General features: G+C 36.7%; 1 protein-coding gene across 6 annotated transcripts in view; it reads right to left on the reverse strand.

Moving 5' to 3' along the window:
• The window catches only part of lrp1bb (low density lipoprotein receptor-related protein 1Bb), a 315,310-nt gene that overhangs the window by 4,560 nt on the left and 290,022 nt on the right, over positions 1-20,728 (reverse strand). For 5 of the 6 annotated variants that reach the window (XM_008402891.3, XM_008402881.3, XM_008402863.3 and 2 more), the window contains 9 exons: positions 20,325-20,498; positions 17,441-17,566; positions 16,426-16,590; positions 8,484-8,645; positions 7,800-7,974; positions 6,397-6,501; positions 4,420-4,533; positions 2,399-2,475; positions 96-186 (listed from right to left, as the gene is read on the reverse strand). In XM_008402891.3, the coding sequence (XP_008401113.2) occupies positions 96-186; positions 2,399-2,475; positions 4,420-4,533; positions 6,397-6,501; positions 7,800-7,974; positions 8,484-8,645; positions 16,426-16,590; positions 17,441-17,566; positions 20,325-20,498 (1,189 nt within the window). The remainder of the gene's footprint in view (positions 1-95; positions 187-2,398; positions 2,476-4,419; positions 4,534-6,396; positions 6,502-7,799; positions 7,975-8,483; positions 8,646-16,425; positions 16,591-17,440; positions 17,567-20,324; positions 20,499-20,728) is intronic. The other variant, XM_008402898.3, reaches the window with a different exon arrangement.

The raw sequence follows: 20,728 nt of genomic DNA on the forward strand, positions 1-20,728 counted from the left end.
ATCTTCAAAGCTGCGCATTGTTTGATAGTGTCATCACCTGCTGCTTAGAAACCACGCTTTCAATTTTTATCGTTTTATTTCTTTTATCTGCATACCTTTGCCTCCGTCTGCAGATATAAACACCTGCCACCACCATCACGATCAGGATAACCAGTAAAACCAGAGGCACGATGATGGCAATGCTTCCTGGAGGAGAAACAGATGAGAGATGGAGGGAAGTGTTAGAAATAAAAACCGAGTTGAGGTGAATTCAGACAGTGACCACAGAAGGTCAACTTTGATTTTGTTCTTTTTAACTTTCAGCCGGCGTTACTTTGTTCTATTTACCAAGCATCTGTTCAGATAATATACACAGTAGATAAACAGTGAAACAACATAAAACTGGTGCTAAACTCTGCATTAAAAGTTCATAAAACGTCCAACAAGTACAACTACAAAATGTAACTCAAGTTTACTTAATCAATTAGAAGATAAACCAATGAAATTCAGACCTATTGAACTGAACAAAGTAAATATGCTCAATGAAGGCTTTTGGATCCAAACAATGGTAACTAGTGACTGTTGTTAGAATGTCATTCAAGCTGGCTGTGCTATGTCGGGAGCTTAACAGCTTAGTTTTCAGAAACCTAAATAAAGTCGCCATAGTAACACACCTCAAGTTAGCTGATATTTAATTAAGTGATTGTAGTTATGAAATATACTGAATATAAGTAGAAATCTTAATGTGCTCTCCAACCAGGTACTAAGTAGCTCCCAGTCAGACAAACAGAAAAATGTGTCAACTTTTTATTGTATTGGGATATAAATGGCCCAGTAAATATTATTTTATCTAGATTTACCAATAAGTAAATGTAAAATGTTACTAATTTATTGCTTTTTATTCTATGATTGTATGTTAAAACATACTTAAATACGTCTTGTTTGATTTTGATACTAAAGTGTTTTATTCTTTATTGTCTTCAATATCTGTCATTTGCTGTTGCAAGTTTCTTCTCATCTCTTTTATTCATAATCTATCTTTATAACTGATATTCATAGCATCAGCAATATTTTATTATTTAAACTTACTTTATAGACTGACTTTTTTATTATTGACAGCTATTGCATTTTGATTTTTTCAGATTTTGTGATGCCGAGAGAGTTATGCCTGCAAACTTTAGACATACTGTGTTCATTAGTACAATATTAATAATTACATTTAATATATAATAAATTCTATTTTTTTACTGGAGTAATACATTCCTGATAGCTACAACAAAGACATATTTCTGATGAATCATCTGACATGAGTTTTAGGTTCGGTTAAAGCAGCAAACAGAGATAATCCACCCATGCTGAACCTGCTTCATAACCTACAGCTCCACTCGGATGTGTACAGAAACTCATCATAAGCATGAATGTTGTATTTGTTGTAATATTTTATTGACTTATTTAAACCAAACAGCTGCAAACTGCAATGATAAAAAAAAAAATTTTTTTTTCTGTGTGTGTTTCCTATAACATTGCATATTAGCTAAAATATTTGCATACCCCACAACTAATACTTAGTTCGAAGTCCCCTAGGATGTCTCACAGAACTAGACGTTTTTCTGCAGCCATCAACCAGCTTCTGGCATAATTCTGGTTGTATATTGGTTTCTTTCCTCATCAAAAATCATAAAGCCAATTTAAATTGTTTGGTCTCTTGGCAGACTCTTCCTTTAAGGATAGGCAAGACATTTTCACTCGGATTGAGGTTAGGGGGATTTCCAGAAGCTGTTGTAATTAACCATTCTAAAACCCATTCTGACACATCGGGGACTGTGATCCCAAATGCACACGAAGCAAGCAGAAACCAACATTTTTTAAATGAGCTCTTCCATTTCTTTTAAATACATTGGTATAACAGCCAGCAGAATTATGCCATGAGGTTTGGCAACAATAATTGTGGATGTTTAATCAAACAGGCATATATGGCATATTAAATGGCGTTTAACTGAAAAATCTGGAGGTTTAGAGTCCTTGTCAAATGTCGTTTTGACTAAAAATCTAGATCTTTTTTTTCAAATTCCAATCTTTTTTTTGTTTTCAAAATCTCTCTCTTTCTTACTGTTTATTCAATGTCACATGCTGTAAAACACTTTAAAATGCCTTGCTGCTGAAATGTGCTATACAAATAAAATTTGATTGATTGATTGATATGTCTAACAAACATCAAATTCATATTGTTTGTTGTTTAATCATCCCACCCTGGAAAAAGTACAATTCAAATAAACCAATTAATACCTTAACTTATTATGACCTTCATGTCTAACAGGACTGCATGATCACGTCTCAGAGGTTTAAATGTTAAAAAAAAAGAGATTTAATAAAACATGGAATTCTTATCCTTATTTTTGTTGATTTCTCCACTTCTTACCTCCACTTGTGTTGTCTGATCTGCTGCTTTTAGGGGCAGGCCTTTCACATTGTGTCCCAGCCCAATTGGCAGAGCATCTGAAGGAAGTAAAAGCAGAATGTGAACAAAACATCTCTAGCATTCTTTTGTTTAGTCGACAAAGTGCTTAGGAAACACCTTAGCAAATTCACTACAGTATATGATGTGACAGTGGTTCACATGTGCAACACATTATGATTCAGTCTTGCAGTGAGGTGCTTTGATCCAACAAACACAACACACCACCTGGAGAGAGAAGAAGCACTATGTACATCCATATTGTGTCCACAAACAGTGTGCGTTAATTTACTAGCGTTGGTTATTCAGTTAATAAAAAGATATACGTAAAAAAAACAAAAACAAATGACAGCAGGACAACAAATCTCATCTCATTTGTGTTCCAATGGAATCCAATGGGTGTGATGCATGACCCTTGTTAGAAAAGGTGATGTTTAATTTCACAGTAGTCGCAGATGGGCCCGTAAAGCATGAGTGATCAGGTGGGCGCGGCAGGGTGGTGAAATTATTCTAAATTACATGCAGTATCAGAGTCAGAACATCAGGCTATCAAAAATAAGAATGCAGCCCCATAGATGCGGGAAATGAATCCCGCCTTTGTAGGACGAAATGTCAGTGCGACATGAATTTTAATAGGAGGTTGGAGGCAAGGTGGAGTTTGATCTCCTTTCCAAAGTATGTACCAAGAAAACAAACTTCCTAAAAAAAAAAAATATCTAAGCTTTTTTTTTTTTTTTTTAAAGAAAATTACATCAATTACTCGGTTTGGGATGGGAAATTATGATTATGATTCAGGCCATTACCTGACATGTTTAGCTGCTAATCATGATGTAAATACACACACTGATGCTCACATTACACATATACGGTACCATGTTTTATTTCCCCTGGGGTTCACTTGTGCACAGTGAGGGGTGCATGAGATGGGCAAATGGGTGGCAGTAAAGGGGCCAACAAAGATGCTGAGTCATGCAGCAACTGACAATGTAATAAGTGCTGTATTAGTTAATAACTGTTCAAGATGTAACAAATACCATTAGTGTCCAGAGTACAGTACATTCGCTGACTCTGTGTCTACCAGCGGCTCAATATAATCATAAGATCCTACTGAAAGAGTGGGTCTGGAGTGTAAACAGGGCTGCAGTGAAGGTTAGAATAACATACATTTAATTTATACATTTTCCTGGTCAAATCAGAAAGAATATTTCCAGATCTTATTCCACGTCCAATTGTCTCAATGTTCCTTCCATTAACCCATCCATTCATCCGTCAGAAATTGATGACTGACTTTTGTATTTGCGTTAAAAATGGTTGAAAACATTCTGAGGACTCTGGAAGTTTGAGTCTGGAAATATATGTTATCTGAACATTTTAAATATATAGGAATCCTGTAACTATTTGCTTAATAATATCAGCAACCACAACCATAAACTGTAACATCTTACATTAAGACTTCAACATTTTATCTGCTAAAACAAAGTTTTGGTATTAGAAGAGCAGCTAATCCAGAAAAGCACTCAGCGTCCTATGGTAACAGCATGCAATACTGTGCAAATAAATGTCTCTTTGCTTCAAAGATCACAGTTATCTGTGGTCTTCTTAAGGAGGATTTTTCTGTCTTTAATACTTATTTCTTTGCGCAGATGTTTTTTCCTCAAACAAATCCAGATTTTATTTCATTTTGGTAATTGCATCTAAAAATTGTTGTCCTAAAGGATTTTTAAGTGAAACACAAAATATGTAAATTAATAAAAAAAAAAAACAACAAAAAAAAATTCTCCTAATATGGTAAGGTTAGTATCCAATGTTCCTAAACTTTATTACCAACTTTATGTATATATCTAGCACTTATTACTTGACAGTTTGCTACAAGAAGGTACCAGATTTACAGTCTGAAATGATGCTAAATGGAGTGGAGGAGGGTGAGTGTATACAAAGGAGGTGAGTGGGCTCTGAACAAAGCTGGAGAGGTGAGAGGGACCTACTTGCAGCGAGGTTTGTTAAGAGCTGTTAATGTGCACATCCCCTCATTCTGACAGAAGTAATCGCAGGGGTTGGCCAGCTCATCACAACGTTGGTTCTTGAACCCTGAAGTGCAGCTGCAAAACATTGTGTTGGGAGTGATGAAAGGGCCCAGAGAATGTATGTTGTTGAACACTTGGCTGCTTGACGAATGGAGATTGACTCACTAAATCCTTTAAGCACCTTCAGTTGTCAGACGGAGTAATACAGTGTAGCGTTTTCAGAGAGTAAATTAGGAAAATAAATCATGTGAAAACATAAATCTGCTTCTGTAAAAAAAACAAGAAAAAAAAAACAAGAGTCTCCTCTAAAAGACACGTTATTTGAAAGTCTGTTTTGCCACTTTCCAGTACCAAGGTTTCCAAAGTTTTAAAATATTACGATTTCCAATCTGCTAAAATTTTAAAAGTCTCCAGCAGTCCGACATCTTTGTATTGTTCGAACACCGAATCTCATTTCTCCTAGTTCAGGTTGAACTTGAAGAGGACTAACTTAAGGTACCACATTGCCTTTTCATTCTCTGCTGTAGAAGTTATAGAAAAATGTTTGTTTGTCTAGAACTATAAAACAAAACCCTTCTGTTGCTGACAGAATAATTGTTAGATTTGAAAGGGAAAGAATATCAATTACATTTGCCTTTCTTTCTGGGTAATAATTTCTTTTAGACAAGATATAAAGCTCTGTCCTAGAAAAAAAGCAAAGCAGTAAATGCTATCTTATAGAATTAGAATTACAGCATCTAGAAAAAAATTATCTACACTTAGACAGCTACAATAGCATGCAAGAGAATGTAAAGAAAGTTCAACATGAGCTTAAATTATTAAAGGTTTTTGTCTAACTGGACATTATTGGCCAATTGAGGCTTTCTCGCACTAAGAAATAGATTCTTTTCAATGTTCCGTAACTTGTATTTTTTGCAGGGCCGTTTTTTTCCTTTTTTATGTGTTTAATGCAATGATTATCATCACAATTGAATCAGCGTTACACAGCAGGGTTTTTGCATTTGGGGAGCTTGATGAAACACACATTAACTCGGAGGATTAAGGTCAAACTTTATGATTTCTTGACACCGCCATATCCATCATCTCACATAATTTCAAGTCTTTGGAGCAAATAATAAACCGCATTATCAGGATCTGTTAACCTCATCGAATAAGATGGAGTAATTTGCATAGAAATTGATTCTATCCCCTGGAATTTGGAGAGAGGTGACCGCAAATTTCAATTTAACTACAGTGGACAATGAGCATTTAAAAAAAGGGAAAACTAGACAGATGGCTTTTGAAAATGAATTTCCAATTTCCTCCTTGGACAGATTTTTAACACGCAATGAATGCGATTATCGCAGAGGAAGTGTTCATTTTAAACAGCACTGCGAGTCGTCTTGATTCCCTCAAGCGTGCCACTTTAGCATTTGTCTGGTACAAGTTTTTGAGTTTCATGGCATACTGAAGCAAAGATACGGAACTTTTTCTGTTTTTGTTGAAGGAAAAAAAACCTTCTAAAGCCAGCTGCTGAAGACAGTCGCCGAGGTCTGACATGAGCTTTAAACGGCAGAGAGGAACAGCATGAGATGTTCAGAATGGCAGGCTTTGAAACAGTTTCAAATCATTTTTATCTGCCTAAATCCTTAAGCCACAGAGAGGTGTCACGCTGCACAGGGTGGTGTACTGGCACTCAGCCCCCTGCTGTTCATTGGCGCCTCAAACAGTGACATCAGATCTTCTCTCAATTTAAAGAGGTTTTTTTTTTCTAATCCAAAAGGAGACACTTATTTTGTTCAGTTCTTGAGGCAAAGAGAAAGATATCCCTTGATAATTTTTCCTTCTGCTCTAAAAGCCACTCTTTCCTTAGCCAGTATTTCAGTAAAACCAAGTCTGCGTAGAAAACATTCAGCTCTCTTCCCTCACACCTCTTTCACCCATTAGGCTGCAACTTACTGACAGAATGGAAGGCTGGTGTCGGGGTCCAGGTGACAGGTACCTCCATTGTAGCAATATCCATCACACAGCTGACAGCTTGGTGCAATTCTACCATTTGTGCAGCTGGAGGGTGGAGAAATAATTGACTCAGGTTACAAGCAAAAAACTATATTTTAACAAGATGGGGGAGGGAAGGAGTTCTGGGTGGTTTTTGTCAAACAAATGAATAATTGTTGGGATGAATAATTGTTGGAAGAGAAGAGACTTTACCAAATAGTGACATTGCACACATGGTTAGGGGTGTAAAAACTAAATGTTAGCATTTTCACGCTAATTTTTATGCAGACGAAAATAGAAAACAAATAATTTAGCAGCCTGAATAAAAACATTCACTTAAAAAAAATGCATATTAATCATACCAGAAATATTAATGAGAATTAAACAAAAGCAAAGCTGAAACATAATACCATGCATAAATAAATGAAACAAAATAAAAAACTATATAAAACATATAAATATCAATATAAATAATAATAATAAAGAAAATAATGCCAACAGTTTTCCTTGAATGTGATAGTAACCAACCAATTAAATAATCAATTAACATAAGAAATACACAAAAATGCATTGTAAGTAGATACTAACCAAATAAAAGATAAATGATATTTGTAAATTGTTAACCTGGCTTCTATTTCATTGAAATCATTAGCAGCTTAAATGCTGGTGGTCTTCTTTTCTTTTTAATTCAATCAAAGCAATTCAGAGAGCTTCCAGTCGGTTGGGGCAGAAACTGTGATATGAATTGGGAATATGTTGTTTTTTTCTCCCATGAATGAAAAGTCATTGTTCTTTCATGGAAAAATACTAGACGACCAAAGCTGAGTGGACAGCAATGTCTACTCAGTCGACTCTCCCTTTAGAGAAAATTACTCATGTGATAAAATATCAATAACATAAGCTCAAATTTGGCAACCATTTATTGTGAAAATTAAAGTTATACAGTGAATTCCAAATTTAAGATGTAAATAATTTGGAAAGAAATGTTGGTGTGATGTTTTGATTTAATTAACATGCTTCTTTTGATGTTTTTTTTGTAAGCCTCAAGTCTGTTGCAGCATTTTAGCTTGACATTTTGGTTTTGTTCTATTTTGTTATCGTGAAAAAAATGGGGGAAAAATGGCAAGTTGCTAATCTGGCTTCTATTTCACTGACATTATTAGCAGCTAAAATTCTGCAGCAGTGGTGTGTAGACTAAAAGTTTTATTTATTTATTTTTATTTAATCAAATCAATCCAGAGAGCTTGCAGTCTGTGGAGGCAGCAACTGTGAGGATATGCCGTCTTTCCCCATGAATGAACAGAAAATGTAAACCCCAAAGATTTCAGCAACAGGAATAATGGACGGGAATGCCAAACACTCACTTGCAAACCACATCTAAGGTTTCCTCATTAATAAGGCAGGGAGCCCCATGGCATCGGAGACACTTGTCCACCTCACACTTGTTCCCTTCATACCTTGCGGGACACACACATTCCACATAGCCGCTGCTGGATAACGTACAGGCCTTTGAGTTCACACAGTAGTGATGGCAGATGTCTGTTTCATATCGAGGAGCACAGAAGGAAAGGTTAGTGTATAAGCTGGTTAGATAAGAATTGTACAGGGCTTTAATGGGACTTAATTATCCACATCAAATGACATCTTAGCCACAGATGGAAACATATCTCCCCTTGGGCAAGCAGCAGTGAGAAAATACTAATGATGTGCAACTGGAATTGTTTTCCCCCATCCCATTATGTCAATGCACTGCTAAAGAAAATCCATCACTGTGGAAATGAAATACCCAAAGGATGTGAGATGGAAGAACTCTAATTCTGTTTATCTGCAAATTGAAGCAAATGTGGTGTTTGTGGAAAGATAACTCTTTGGGCAATTGCTTTTGTTTAACACTAAATGTGTGCTAAAAGTATATATATATATTTTTCCTGTGAGTTTCATCCCGGGTAACTGAATACAGATTAATGCTTTGTGTGATTACAAGGGAATGTCAGTTATGTAAACAGCAGGTTTCCAGAACAATCCACGAGTTGAGATGAAGAACTCACGGTAAAGACAGCGATCCCCGGTGTACTCTGCCATACAGCGGCACACAGGCTGATTTCCCTGAGTGACGTCACATGTTCCCCCATTAAGACAATAACTGTCACAAATCCGCTTCTCACAGAAAGGCCCGGAGTATCCAATAGGACAACGGCATGTAGGCTTCCCTGTGAAAAAACACAGTCAATGCCAGATCAGTGCCAGTTGTACACACAGTTATGATTTAGGTTGTTATAGTCCTCAATTTTCCTTTTTCTAAATGGGCTCGCAAAAACAGTCACACCCCTTTAACTATTTCACATTTACCATAAAAGTCTGTTTTGTGTTTTAATTGGGATTTTATATGATGGAGAAAGTATTTTTTTCTTCCACAAACCAAATCACAATTGGAAAACTTCCTTTTCCCATCATGTACAAAAAAAGGTACAGTTTTGGCCTAAGATAGAACGTTGTTGTTTTTTTGTTTTTTTTACATGTTTGTTAAGTTACCTGTGTGGTTTGTGGAAAACTGCAAATGGACTTCTTCTGGCTTTCTGTTATCAGTGAATTCTTGCCATTGTTCCATAAAAGTCAAATTTCTGCAGTGCATAAATCATAGTTGTCTAGTCAATAAATTCTTCAAACAGATATTTGGATCTATGAGGGTTCTCTAGAGTTAAGCCTCCTCCAAGGACAACAACTTTGTAATTTCCATCCAAGAGTTTTTAGTCATTTGACAATCTTCCTAGGTATTTTGTGAAGAATCAAACAAATGTATCCAATTCCTCACTGTGTATGATAAACACACCTCAAAAGTATTCATGTTGTCGGCGAATTCAAAAACTGGATAGTGGAAGTGGACTAGTTGCAGCAAAATATCAACACTGCTGTCTGAGCACATTTCTGCATATAACATGACCACAAACTTCTCATCAGTCACACAACAAATCACCCAGAGCTCTGTGCAAAATAGTTTGGGGGTTGAGGAAAGGAGGAGAAAGCCTCTCTGCAAACTAGATAACACAATATTTAGTCATGCAATTACGTCAATGAGGGGCAATTTCAGTGCTTTGGATGAAGCATGGAAGAGGCTTTACCATAAAACTTTTTCTGGAGTCAATTGCGTTAATAATAATTGTGCCATCTCTAACTAAAATAAACAGTAAAATGGCAGTTTATTTTCACAACATTCAAGTCTGGGGCAAAATCGAAAGCAAAGAAGTCATGCAAAAGTTATTCAAGGAACTGCCTTTTGGTCTGTACCGGTTAATATTTATGTGAATCTCGAGGCTTCCACTGATTGGCAGCTATGGTACCAAGCGGAGTTATGCTGTTTGACACGTCCTCCAGGCCGATCCAGCTTTTAATTCAGCCAGAAACAGCAGGCATATAATTGCTCCAATGACTTCACATTCCGTCCACAGATTTATTCCTTGTCAGACATGGCTGGGATATTTCCAACAGGGAGGTGATTCTGGAGGCCTCCTAATCATGTCTCCAGATGATTTTTTTAGATTCCACATTCAGAACCCGGATCATTTCGACTATTTATTTGGTAATCCTGAAAAAGTTTCACAAATCCGATAATTTTGTATCTGGGTCATTAATTTATATGTATGATTTTATCTAAATGACTGACAGGTATGCTTTAGTGGATATTCAGGTATGAGCCAATTAGTGTAAAGCAATGTGTATCTGAAAATGACTCAGAGGAGTAGGATTTTTTTATAATGAGCAGCAGGACTTACATTAACATATGTAATAAAGGTGCCAATGATACAGTTTAATATGTTATGTCAGATTAAAAAGTCAGCATTTTAAAATATCCAATCTTGGTCAATATGGTGAATCTAAATTAACTGTCAAAGATCTGAATGCCCCTGGTTGGCTGAAAACAGAAATAATTTAATATGTTGAGCAATTATTAAATGGAGTCCACATTTGTAGTTTAGTCTTGAGAAAAATAGAATTCATCTGTGAAAGAATCAGAGGTTTGATGGAGAACATTTGTGAAGATTAGTAGGTATCATAAAGACTAAGGAACATACCAGGCAGGTCAGGGATAACGCTGTGGAGAAGATTTAAACAGGGCCAGGTTATAGAATAACATAAAAAGCTTTGAACATCACAGAGCTCCATTCCATCCATCATTAGAAAATAGGAAGAATGACACAATGGGAAAGTCACCAAACCATGACTGTGCACCCGAACTGACAGACCAGGCAATGGGAGCATTATTCATAGAAGCAGTTAAGAAGTCCACTGTAGCTCTGGACTAGCTGCAGCTACCCACAGCTAAGAGAGGACACTTAGTCTTACATTACAAATCTGGTCTTTATGGAAGAGTCACAGAAAGAAGCTCTGAGCTATGAGTAGAAGAAAATATGTTGAAATAGTGCTACTTTTACTTGAGTAAAATTTTGGGGTGTTCTATCGCCATCTTGATATTAGAATATTTTTTCTATTCAGAATGTTGTCCAGGAAGTAAAGAAGTGGCAACAAGACGAATGACTCTGTCTCTTGAACATTTCAAAAGCCATTATTCTAGCTAAATAAATGTGGATTGTGAAATTACATACTGGTGTAGCATGACATAAATGGAGGCTTGTATCCATAACAACGTGGTAGTCTACAATGCGAGAAGTTGTCAAGTACCACCTACTGATGATTGTCCATTGTTGAATGGAGGAGCCTGGCTTTGTTAAAGTTGAAAGGTATTAAAGACTGCATGTAGAGCTAACATGTAGCCTTCTTACATTACTAAATAGAAAGGCACTTATACAGAGCCATGTACACAAATGAATATATCAGCCGATTTGAACAATGATTTAATATAGGAGAAACTTGTCTGATATATTATATATATGTACATACACACTTCTGTATACTGCAGAGTTGTGTCAACCAACACAATTAAACAACGTCCAAAGCCTCAAGGAACCCGAGGCGCGTCTCATTCACCCGCTGGGCCTTGCCACACAGGACCATGGTGACCTCAGCACCACAGATTGGAGAGGCTGACTCAAAGTCCCCAACCCACACTTTCTCACTGCAAGGCAGGATTGGGATGATCTTAAAGTACTCTGCCCACTAACCCACAATATCCCGAGTTAAGGCCAGCTGATTGATCGATTGATTGATTGCACTGTTCCCTCCTTCTAAGGCAGACCAGAAAAAATAATTCAAACCAAGTTGGACCCAGATGAAAACGTAGTAATCCCCTTGTAAAATAATGGGTTTACTGTCAGTTAGCACATATCCAAAACATTTCCCCCCCCAGAAACATCTTTTTGTCTGTAAAATGTGTAAGAATGCAACTTTTTAAATATTTTATTGGCTCTAATGGCCTTTTTTGATAGTGAACTGACAGGAAAGTGGGTAATGAGAGAATGGGGAAGACATGCGGCAAAGGCCACGAGGCCAGGAATCAAACCTGAGACAGCCACTTCGAGGACTAAGACCTCCTTTTGTGGGTTGTGCTTAACCCCTGCGTCACCACAGCACTCCGTTACAATGCCATTTCTAAAGCTTTTATGTGAACAAGTAGGTTCATTAGTAATAAAGGAACAGTGGTGACACTTTCCAGGAGATTTCAGCCAAACAAATTTACTCCAAGTGCTATTACGATTTATCCAGGAGGTCACAAAATCATTGTTCATCATACGACAAAAAGATACTGTGTAAAAATGGTATCCCTGTTGAGGTTTCCAAGGTGAAAACTACTGCTGATGTTAGCCAAAAACATGAGCTTGATTGCTAGGTTTGGGAGTGAAAGTCCAGATTTAAATCTGACTGAGATGCTGTAGTATGACCTTAAAATAGCAGCTCATCCTTATCCAGCAAAGAGAAGTGGATCAAAATTTATTCACAGAGATGTAAAAAAAAAGGAGATGTACGAAATCATTGCCAGATATCGTAAACTCTAGTTGGCAGTTCTTACCACCTAGCTTGGCCGAAACAGTTATTAGATTTAGGGGACAATTAATTTTTAAGATAGGAATCGGAATAGTTTGGATAGTGCTTTCCACTCTTAATAGATTAAATAATAATCTAAAATGTGTTTTATGTTTGCTCAGGGGATCTTTGGTTGATGCTACAATTTGCTTATAAAACTGAAATATTTACTTGTAACAAACAAAAACAAAAGAAGAAGAAACTACAAGGGAGCAATTACTTTTTCACAGCAATGTGTTGTTCTTTGGTAGGTTGCCTCAGACTACAGATAAAGAATATAAAGCCTGCAGGGATTGCAAAAAAAAAATAAAAATAAAAATGAGAGCGAAAAAGGCAAGCCAGATATCAGTATAAGATGATGAATTTGTTGCAAATAGTCACATCTGCTGCGGCTCCATGTGTGAACTTGTTAATTTATTCTGGTGAAATAGATTTTGGCTTTGCAAGCGGAGAATTTGCTCTTAGTCACTTTCTGCACATGTGGCTGATCCCCCAAAGACCCACAAACAGAACCTCCAGAGACCCTAATTTTCTCTCTTCTTGGCCAGACTCCCCAGGGTGCGGATCAGCCCCGCAGAGTGATATCTTTGCAGCAAAGGCAAAAAAGCAAACAGTTCTTCCAGGAGCAGGCTTCAATCAAATATTACCCAGCCAAGACGTCTCAGATATGGACACACGGAGATACGACTGAGAACCCTTGTACTTCACCCCTAACATTGATGTTCCATTTTTCTTGAAAACTATATTTTATCAAAACAAAAACAAACAAAAAAAAAGATAGAAATAAACTCAAAAACTTCTGCAAAAATAAATAAAAACAATACTCTACCATCTCAGATTCAATTGATTCTGCTTGGTCTCATGTCAAATCCAGTTACCTGAACACATCCCCAAACAGCGTTTGCCTTTCCTTGACACTACCCTGGGAATAATGAGTGGAAAAGGAGGCACTGAATAGGAAATAATATATAAGGAAAAAGCCTTTCACTTTGGATCATTGTCACAGTTTGAGACGATAAGGATCGCAGGTAGCAGACCAAACACTTCTTCAGTCTGTGTTGAACTTGCATCTAGACAGCGCATACGGTAGCTCTGCAGATACCTAATAGGTGAGATGGTGATACGCATCCAAAAATCAGAAGCCATAAAAATTTCTGTGGAGTAAAAAGACCCAGAGGCAAACCGTGCTGACAAAAGAGGTACAAAGGTACACGAAAGCTCCAATTGCCCACATGCAGGAGACAGACTGTGATGGAAATCTGTTGCTATTAAATACTGAAACAAACTTTTTGTACTCAGTTTCAAAAAAAGAAGTGCGATTAAAAGAAGCAAGATAAATTTAGTTGGCTATAACCTCTGCTTTGATTTCACTTTAATGTATGCATCTATTCCTCTTTGAAAACTTCTCAAAGCATAAACATCTCACTTGCCCCATTGACGATGTAAAATAAACAAAAAAAAAAAGAAAAAAAAAACTTAAAGCATCCTTGCTGCCAAAGCTAACTATGCTTATACAGAAAATAAATCAAAGACATAGGAGTTAAAATTCAATGTCACCTTGTGTGTTTATAGATAAATCTGTAGATATTCCAGCCTCTAATTGATGCCAAGCTCACTTCTGCTCCATTTTAATCACTAAAGCTGAAGATTTAGGGATATCTATTTTACTTTAATCTCTCTTCCTCTTTTCGTGTTTGGTCACTCTTTCCAGTTAATATCTCAGCCTCAGACGAGCTCAGTGCAGACAAAAATCACTAAACATTTAAAGGACTGCTGTTGCAACATTTATTTTGCTCACAGCTGTCTTTTCATAATCAGAAATCCATTTTAACTAGGAGTGCAGCGTTTTCATTTAAAGGTGAAAGAAAGCCGTGCACGATAACGTGAGATGAACGGTGATGAATGGCATGTCATTTTGATAGTCAAACTCAGTGTTGTTCGAAGAGATGAAGGCATTAACCCAGCTCTTTCCTAAGGTTTTTCTTTTAAGTCAACACATTCTTCAAAAAGGGAAGATTAATAAAATCTCAAAAACATTTGCTTATTTTATTTTTTCTTAAGGATTAAAAGAAAAATAAACTCTTTCCTCAACATATTCAGAACGTTAAAATAAAATGCTGTAAAGGCTATTACTCATTTATGTTCAAACAAATACCAAGGCTTCTAATTCCATTTGCTGGTTGTCATTCAGCGATTACATACCTCTGTCTAAAGAATTAGAGCAGTCTTAATAGGGCTGTTCACTGAAAGAACATAAATGTGGAAACATAATCCACATACTGTTAGCTAAAGCCCTTCTATCACGTTTGTATGTTTCTTTTTTTAACAAGTGAAGATTTTTTTTCTTTTTCTGAAGAATGCAAGAGGAAAAATATACAAGCTTGTAAATCAAGGTTAGACTCCTTCATTTGACTTTACACCATGATGCATTTGACATCAAAAGATTTCCTTTAGCTTTTCTTTACATTGTTGTTCATCTTTCAGAATACTATAAAATAGACCTTGACCAGATAGAAAGTTGATCACTTAGACTGTTGCAAGTGCGAACCTGAAAACAAAATTGCTCACCTGGCTGGTAAAAAAGCGCAAATTTGGATTTAGAAGACAAATGTGTGGCGGTTCCAGAGAAGACGCATTTGTGTGACTGCTACTATGGTGTGGGTAAGTTTGTATGAAAAACTGGGTCGATAATGTTAAACCCCAAACACATATTGCACATCTATGTTTCGTGCTTTAAGTCAGTATTTCCCAAACCTGGTCCTCAAGGCACACTGATTCAGGTATGTTTTAGGTATTTCCTTGCTTCAGCCCAGCTGATTTCAATTGATGACTGATTAACAGGTGTTTCCTGAACTGCAATCAGTTGAGTCAGGCACATTAAATAAGGGAAACCTCTAAAACATGCAGGGCAGTGTGCCTTGAGGATCAGGGTTGGGAAACACTGCTTTAAGTGAATAACACCTTTCTAAAGGTACAACAGTTTGTATCTCAATAAATATATTACTAATGTAACTGTTGATATAAAATCCACAAATATAAGAAAATGAAATAAACCTCTGAAGGATGAGGTGATGTGACATACACAACATGACTCTCTTGTAAATGAGACATTGAGTCACAAGAAATTTTTCCTGTATGAATAAAGGTTGATATATTTATGCAATAATGTGAAGAGACATGGGAATAAGTATTGAAAACATGAACAGAAGTGTGTTCAAAAAGGCATGAAAAGCCTAGTATAACCTTGATACATGTTGCAATGCACATAAGCAAAAAATAAAGCTTTTTCGAGATCTTTTCACCCCCCTTACTGTTGCAACATACACTCGCGACAATGGCACCAAATGTAAATCTGAACTTTTAAATATACCACTGATCACCACTGATGCCATAATCTGGAGGTGAAGAGATAATTTCATCAGAACAAGAACGAAACAGTCACAACCAGACGCTCCACACAAGATTTCTGGTAGAGAACTGAAAAGAATAAAACCATCAGCTGTGCTCAATTCTCACAAATCAAGACTCCACTGCTGAAGTAAAGAACTGGTTGGAGCTCAGTTAACGTTCCCAGCAGAGTATCTACATACATGTAGGTTTACATTCAGGCAGAGCTGAAGGCATTCTATATAAGGCATTCTTCACTACTTTTTCATATATATTTCATAAGTAAGCTTTGTTTATGTTTGAACCCTCATAAAATGCTTTTTTGATATGTAAGGATATGGCATGATAACATTTTCATCAATGCTATACGATAATAGCTTTATTAATGGAATATCTGGCACTATGACAGCTTATATCCTCCTTTAATTATAGTACAAATTATTTCACTGAAACAACTGTAGAACCATACAAAGCATTCAGAAATACTGTGCATGTTTTCATAAGTACTTAGCAGATAGCATGAACAGTTAAATGTGAATTAAGTCGCAAAATCTGCAACCCTGCAGAGATGAACAGGAATATTTGAATAGAAATCATGGCCCACCGCGCATATTTTAACAGACTTACCCAGTGGTGAGCCCATGCAGGTGCCTCCATTCAAGCAGTAGTCTGTGCAGTGGTTCACCTCACAGCGCTCCCCAGAAAAGTCGGGCCAGCAGTAGCACCTCCAGTCTCCTTTCTCATTGGCCAAGCAACGACCTCCATTCTCACAGGGGGGGCGGCAGAGTTCACCTGCACAACAGCAGAAATCCCTTTACTTCGGGTTCAGGGGAATGCCGCAGTCACATCACATCAACCGGAGGGGTGCACGGATAAAGTTTGAAAAGCTACTTTCACAGAGGTGTGAAGCCGAAGTAGAATCCCAGCAGGAGGGCGATTTGCTCAACCCCTCAGTGTTCACAATGCCTCATCCATAAGTGGTATTACTGCCATAAAACTGCTGCTAAAATATAATTTGCTCATTTTACCGTGTTTAGTGGGGGGAGGAAAAACTTATAATATGCCAGACACTCCTTTGCAATGCCTTTTTACATTTTGTTAAACCACAAACTTAACTATTAGATAAGCATGTCACATATCTGGACTTCTTCAGATATTCTTCAGATATTGTTCAAAGAAAGAAATGATTCTCATTTGCAGTTTGACTCCTAAGTATAAAGAAAAAAGCTACAATGAAATGGTTCAGAATAAAGAAAATTCAAGAAAGAGCCAGTGAAAGTCCAGACCTAAATCCAATTCTAAACCTGTGGTAGCACAGGACATACGACTGATCCGACTGAGTTTGAGATTATTTTCAAAGAAATGGGCAGAAATGTCTGCTTTTAGATGGAGAGTTTGGAGGGGAATGAATATATGTGCATACCACACTTTTCAAATTTTGATTTACAAAAGCGAGTAGAAAGAAGGGAAAAATATATATTTTTAGTCCCTCTTCATGTTTATGCATCATCTGTTGTTGGTCTAGCACGCAGGACATTTATGATCATTTATGTTTGTGGTTGTAATATGTAGAAAAGATAAACAACGGTCATAATCCCTTTTGCCAGGCAGAGGATTTCAGGATGATTATAGCCTACAGCACCTGAATTGTTGATGTCATTACAGGTGCCATTGACCAGAACTTTTCCCTCTGGACAGACACATCGGGCTCCGGTTGGGTTTAGCAGACACATGAAATCACAAGACATCCTCAAGCAGGGATTTGATGCTGTGGAGAGAAAAAACAAAAAAATGTCCTTTAAAAAGACCTAACAGAGTAATTTATAAAGTTTTGGCCTGCAATTAGAAATACTTGTTTGTTTGAGGAAAGTATGGCTCTTTTTTTTCTAAAATGAAGCAATTAATTCAAAGTGCTTTAATGTTTGGTTTGAAGAAAGGATTTTTTTCTTCAAGCAAGGAGAGGTGCTGGGCTAAATTATGTATGCGTAGGACTTCACACTGAAACGTCAACAACTTTGAAATGTGAAAACAATTTCCTTTCATCAGGTTGATTTGTAGATTTTTCAAGTGCTCCTCTTACTTCTGCCTACAGCCAAAAACAAAACAACAACAAAAAAAAACACGACATAATGGAAGCATTCCTTAAAAATCCAGAATAAATTCCAGCAAAATTTCAAAATGTATTTATTAAAGGTACGTGGTAAACAGATTTGAAAGCTGAGGCAAGAGGAAGGGAATCAAACATGTCCAAACTACATTCATCATGCAGACGATGTTAAAAATCTCAAACCACTTTATATTCAGATCTCGATCTGAAGTTGTGGCATCAAATTTTCTCTCTTTCTAACAGCTACGACAACAATACAGTAAGCAAACCATAAGTATGCTAACACCGAGGGCACAGAGCAGTGATGAAAGAAGCGTTTCCTATTTAAATTGTTGTTAGGAGGTTTTTGCTGAGGATATCAAGCCTTTACTTCACAGCTCAGTGCAACCTGAGTGCATCCTCTGCCCACAGACTTGCACATTTCGCACTACATGGCTGGCCTAATGAGTCTCTGGGGAGTGGAGGAGCTGCCCTGTAAGAGGAAAACTGACCAAGACTGAGCTCTCTTATGTTCTTCAACCATTAACACCAAAGATGTAACAAATACCAGACACGGGTTTACCGCATGAAGTAAGTGAGAGGAACGACAAGGCTGTATTGATTGGCTGCGTACCGAAGTTTTGAGATTTTTTTTAGGCTTCATATCTGTAACAAAATATTGTATTTGACTCAAGTTCAATCAATAATTGCAAAAAAAAAAAAAAAAAAACATGGTTTAAGTCTCATCAAATCAAAATACACTTTCAGATTTGGAAAAGGGAAAGATTGTGTAGAAAACTAGGTCTTGCTGTTGGAGAGAAAAATAAAGTTGAATAAAGATGATTTTCTTTGCATGACGTCCTGGCGAAATAGCCTTAAAATATATTGAAAAACAAATGTAAATTGACACAGTGTCAAAATTATAAAATTATACATTAGAGGATTTAATTGTACATAGTTAAAATCTAAACTTTTCATACCTCTGGTTTGTTTAGAGCTCAAATTATTTTAATTCAATCCAACATTTAATTTATTCAGACAGAAAATGAGACATAAAATATATTCTGTAACATTAAGACATTCATTTACATTTTATAAAGAAATGGCTGGTCGAAATGTATGTATTCTATTCTCGATAATCAGTGGAATATTCTTTTTCCTTAATTTCAGCAATCAAAACACTTAAAATTACTAAACATCTTTTTTTATGTTTGAAGTTGGAAGGTCTCTTTGCCACCACAATCTGCACTTCAACCACACTTTTTCTCGCCATCAGTAAACCTCTGCCATGATTCCGACTCGATTTTTGACAGTTCTTTCAGGCAGACTTGGCTGAGTTCATTTGAACTGGTTGATGCCTTGTCACGAACCCAGCTTGTGATCATAGTTCACAAATGTTCAGAACTGTTAAGGTCAGGGGTTTCCCTAAAGCTCAATGTTAGTCTGCTTTATTAATTCAATAACAAATTTTGACATATGTTTGGGATCATTTCCCAGCTGGAACACTTAGCTGGAGAGAGGTTTCCATCATCTGACACAAACTGTCACCCTCAGATGAAGGAAAATACTTTAGAATGATCAGGAACAATCCCGAAATCATTAAGGTTTAAGAATACCGCGACCAGGAAACTGCTGGAACACCAGTGTCAAGATAAATATGGGCCTAAATGACAGAAAGTAACTTTGCAGAAGTGTGGCTGAGTATTTAAAGTTTACCTAATGTGAAGCACGGGAAAGGCAGTATGATGAATATATCTGTTATTGTGCTGCCAAATGGTACTGGTGCATTTCACTAGGCGAATAAAATAAAGTCTTTAACTTTATGCTACATCAACATCTATTGGTCGGAATTTGAAGATTATTGGGTGCTTTAACAGGTGGTCAGAACAACAAAGAAAGTTTTGGCATTAATAAAGCAATATGGAAAGCCCCGATCTCAACTATACAGAAAATGTTCACTACTCTGTCTCTGTGCTCTGAAATCAGGCAATTTACATTATTTCTACCAATTCTGCTAGAGGATTGATTAAGCTACAGTGTTTCTGATGGCTACAAAAATATGTGGTCATGGTGCAACTTGCTAGTGGACATTAGACAACTCTATTGGTAAGCCTTTATGTATTCTATCCAATGTAGATGAGAGAAAACCCACAATATATACATTTTATAATGACAGGTGTAATGTGTAAATTAATACTTAGATGAAGGGTTGATTAACATGCAGAAGAACATAGTCTGTATTTAAAAATCTGAGATGTTCTGGTTTTTATTCAACTTTAATCTATCTGTATATATTTCATTTATATACAGTTTGTCTTTTTATTTTTTAGATATTTTTACATTAAATGCAATATATTTTGTTATTCTGCTGCTGTAACAAGTGAATTTCCCCACTGTGGGAATGATAAAGGACTACTCTATTTGAATCAGGAGGACTTACCGTCTTGCTGTTTGTAACGGTGGGAGACAAAAACATTGGTAGGCCTCTCCACCCCCAAATAGAGAATCTCCACCGCCTGTTTGCCGTACTTGTGAATCTTGAAGAGCTCATGTTTTAGTCCAGTTCCATAGATGTAGTCCTCAAATAAATCAATTCTGTATGGCTGAGAAATTCCTGAAGATACAGCAGTGAAAATGAAATTCAGAATACAGAGGAAGCTGAATGTTTGTATCCTGCGACTCAGAAAATAAAAGAAACAATGTTTGTAGAGGGCAGATTGATCTTAATACAACCTAGCCTTCTGAGACACGCCGGCAATACTGCTGCAATTATTTGATAAGAAGTTGTGCTGCACGAATACCGTGGCTTTAAATGAAAAAAACAAAAACAAAATACTTGTACTT

The sequence above is a fragment of the Poecilia reticulata genome, chromosome 2, assembly GCF_904066995.2.
Source record: "Poecilia reticulata chromosome 2, P_reticulata-male-v2, whole genome shotgun sequence".
Lineage (NCBI taxonomy): Eukaryota > Metazoa > Chordata > Actinopteri > Cyprinodontiformes > Poeciliidae > Poecilia > Poecilia reticulata.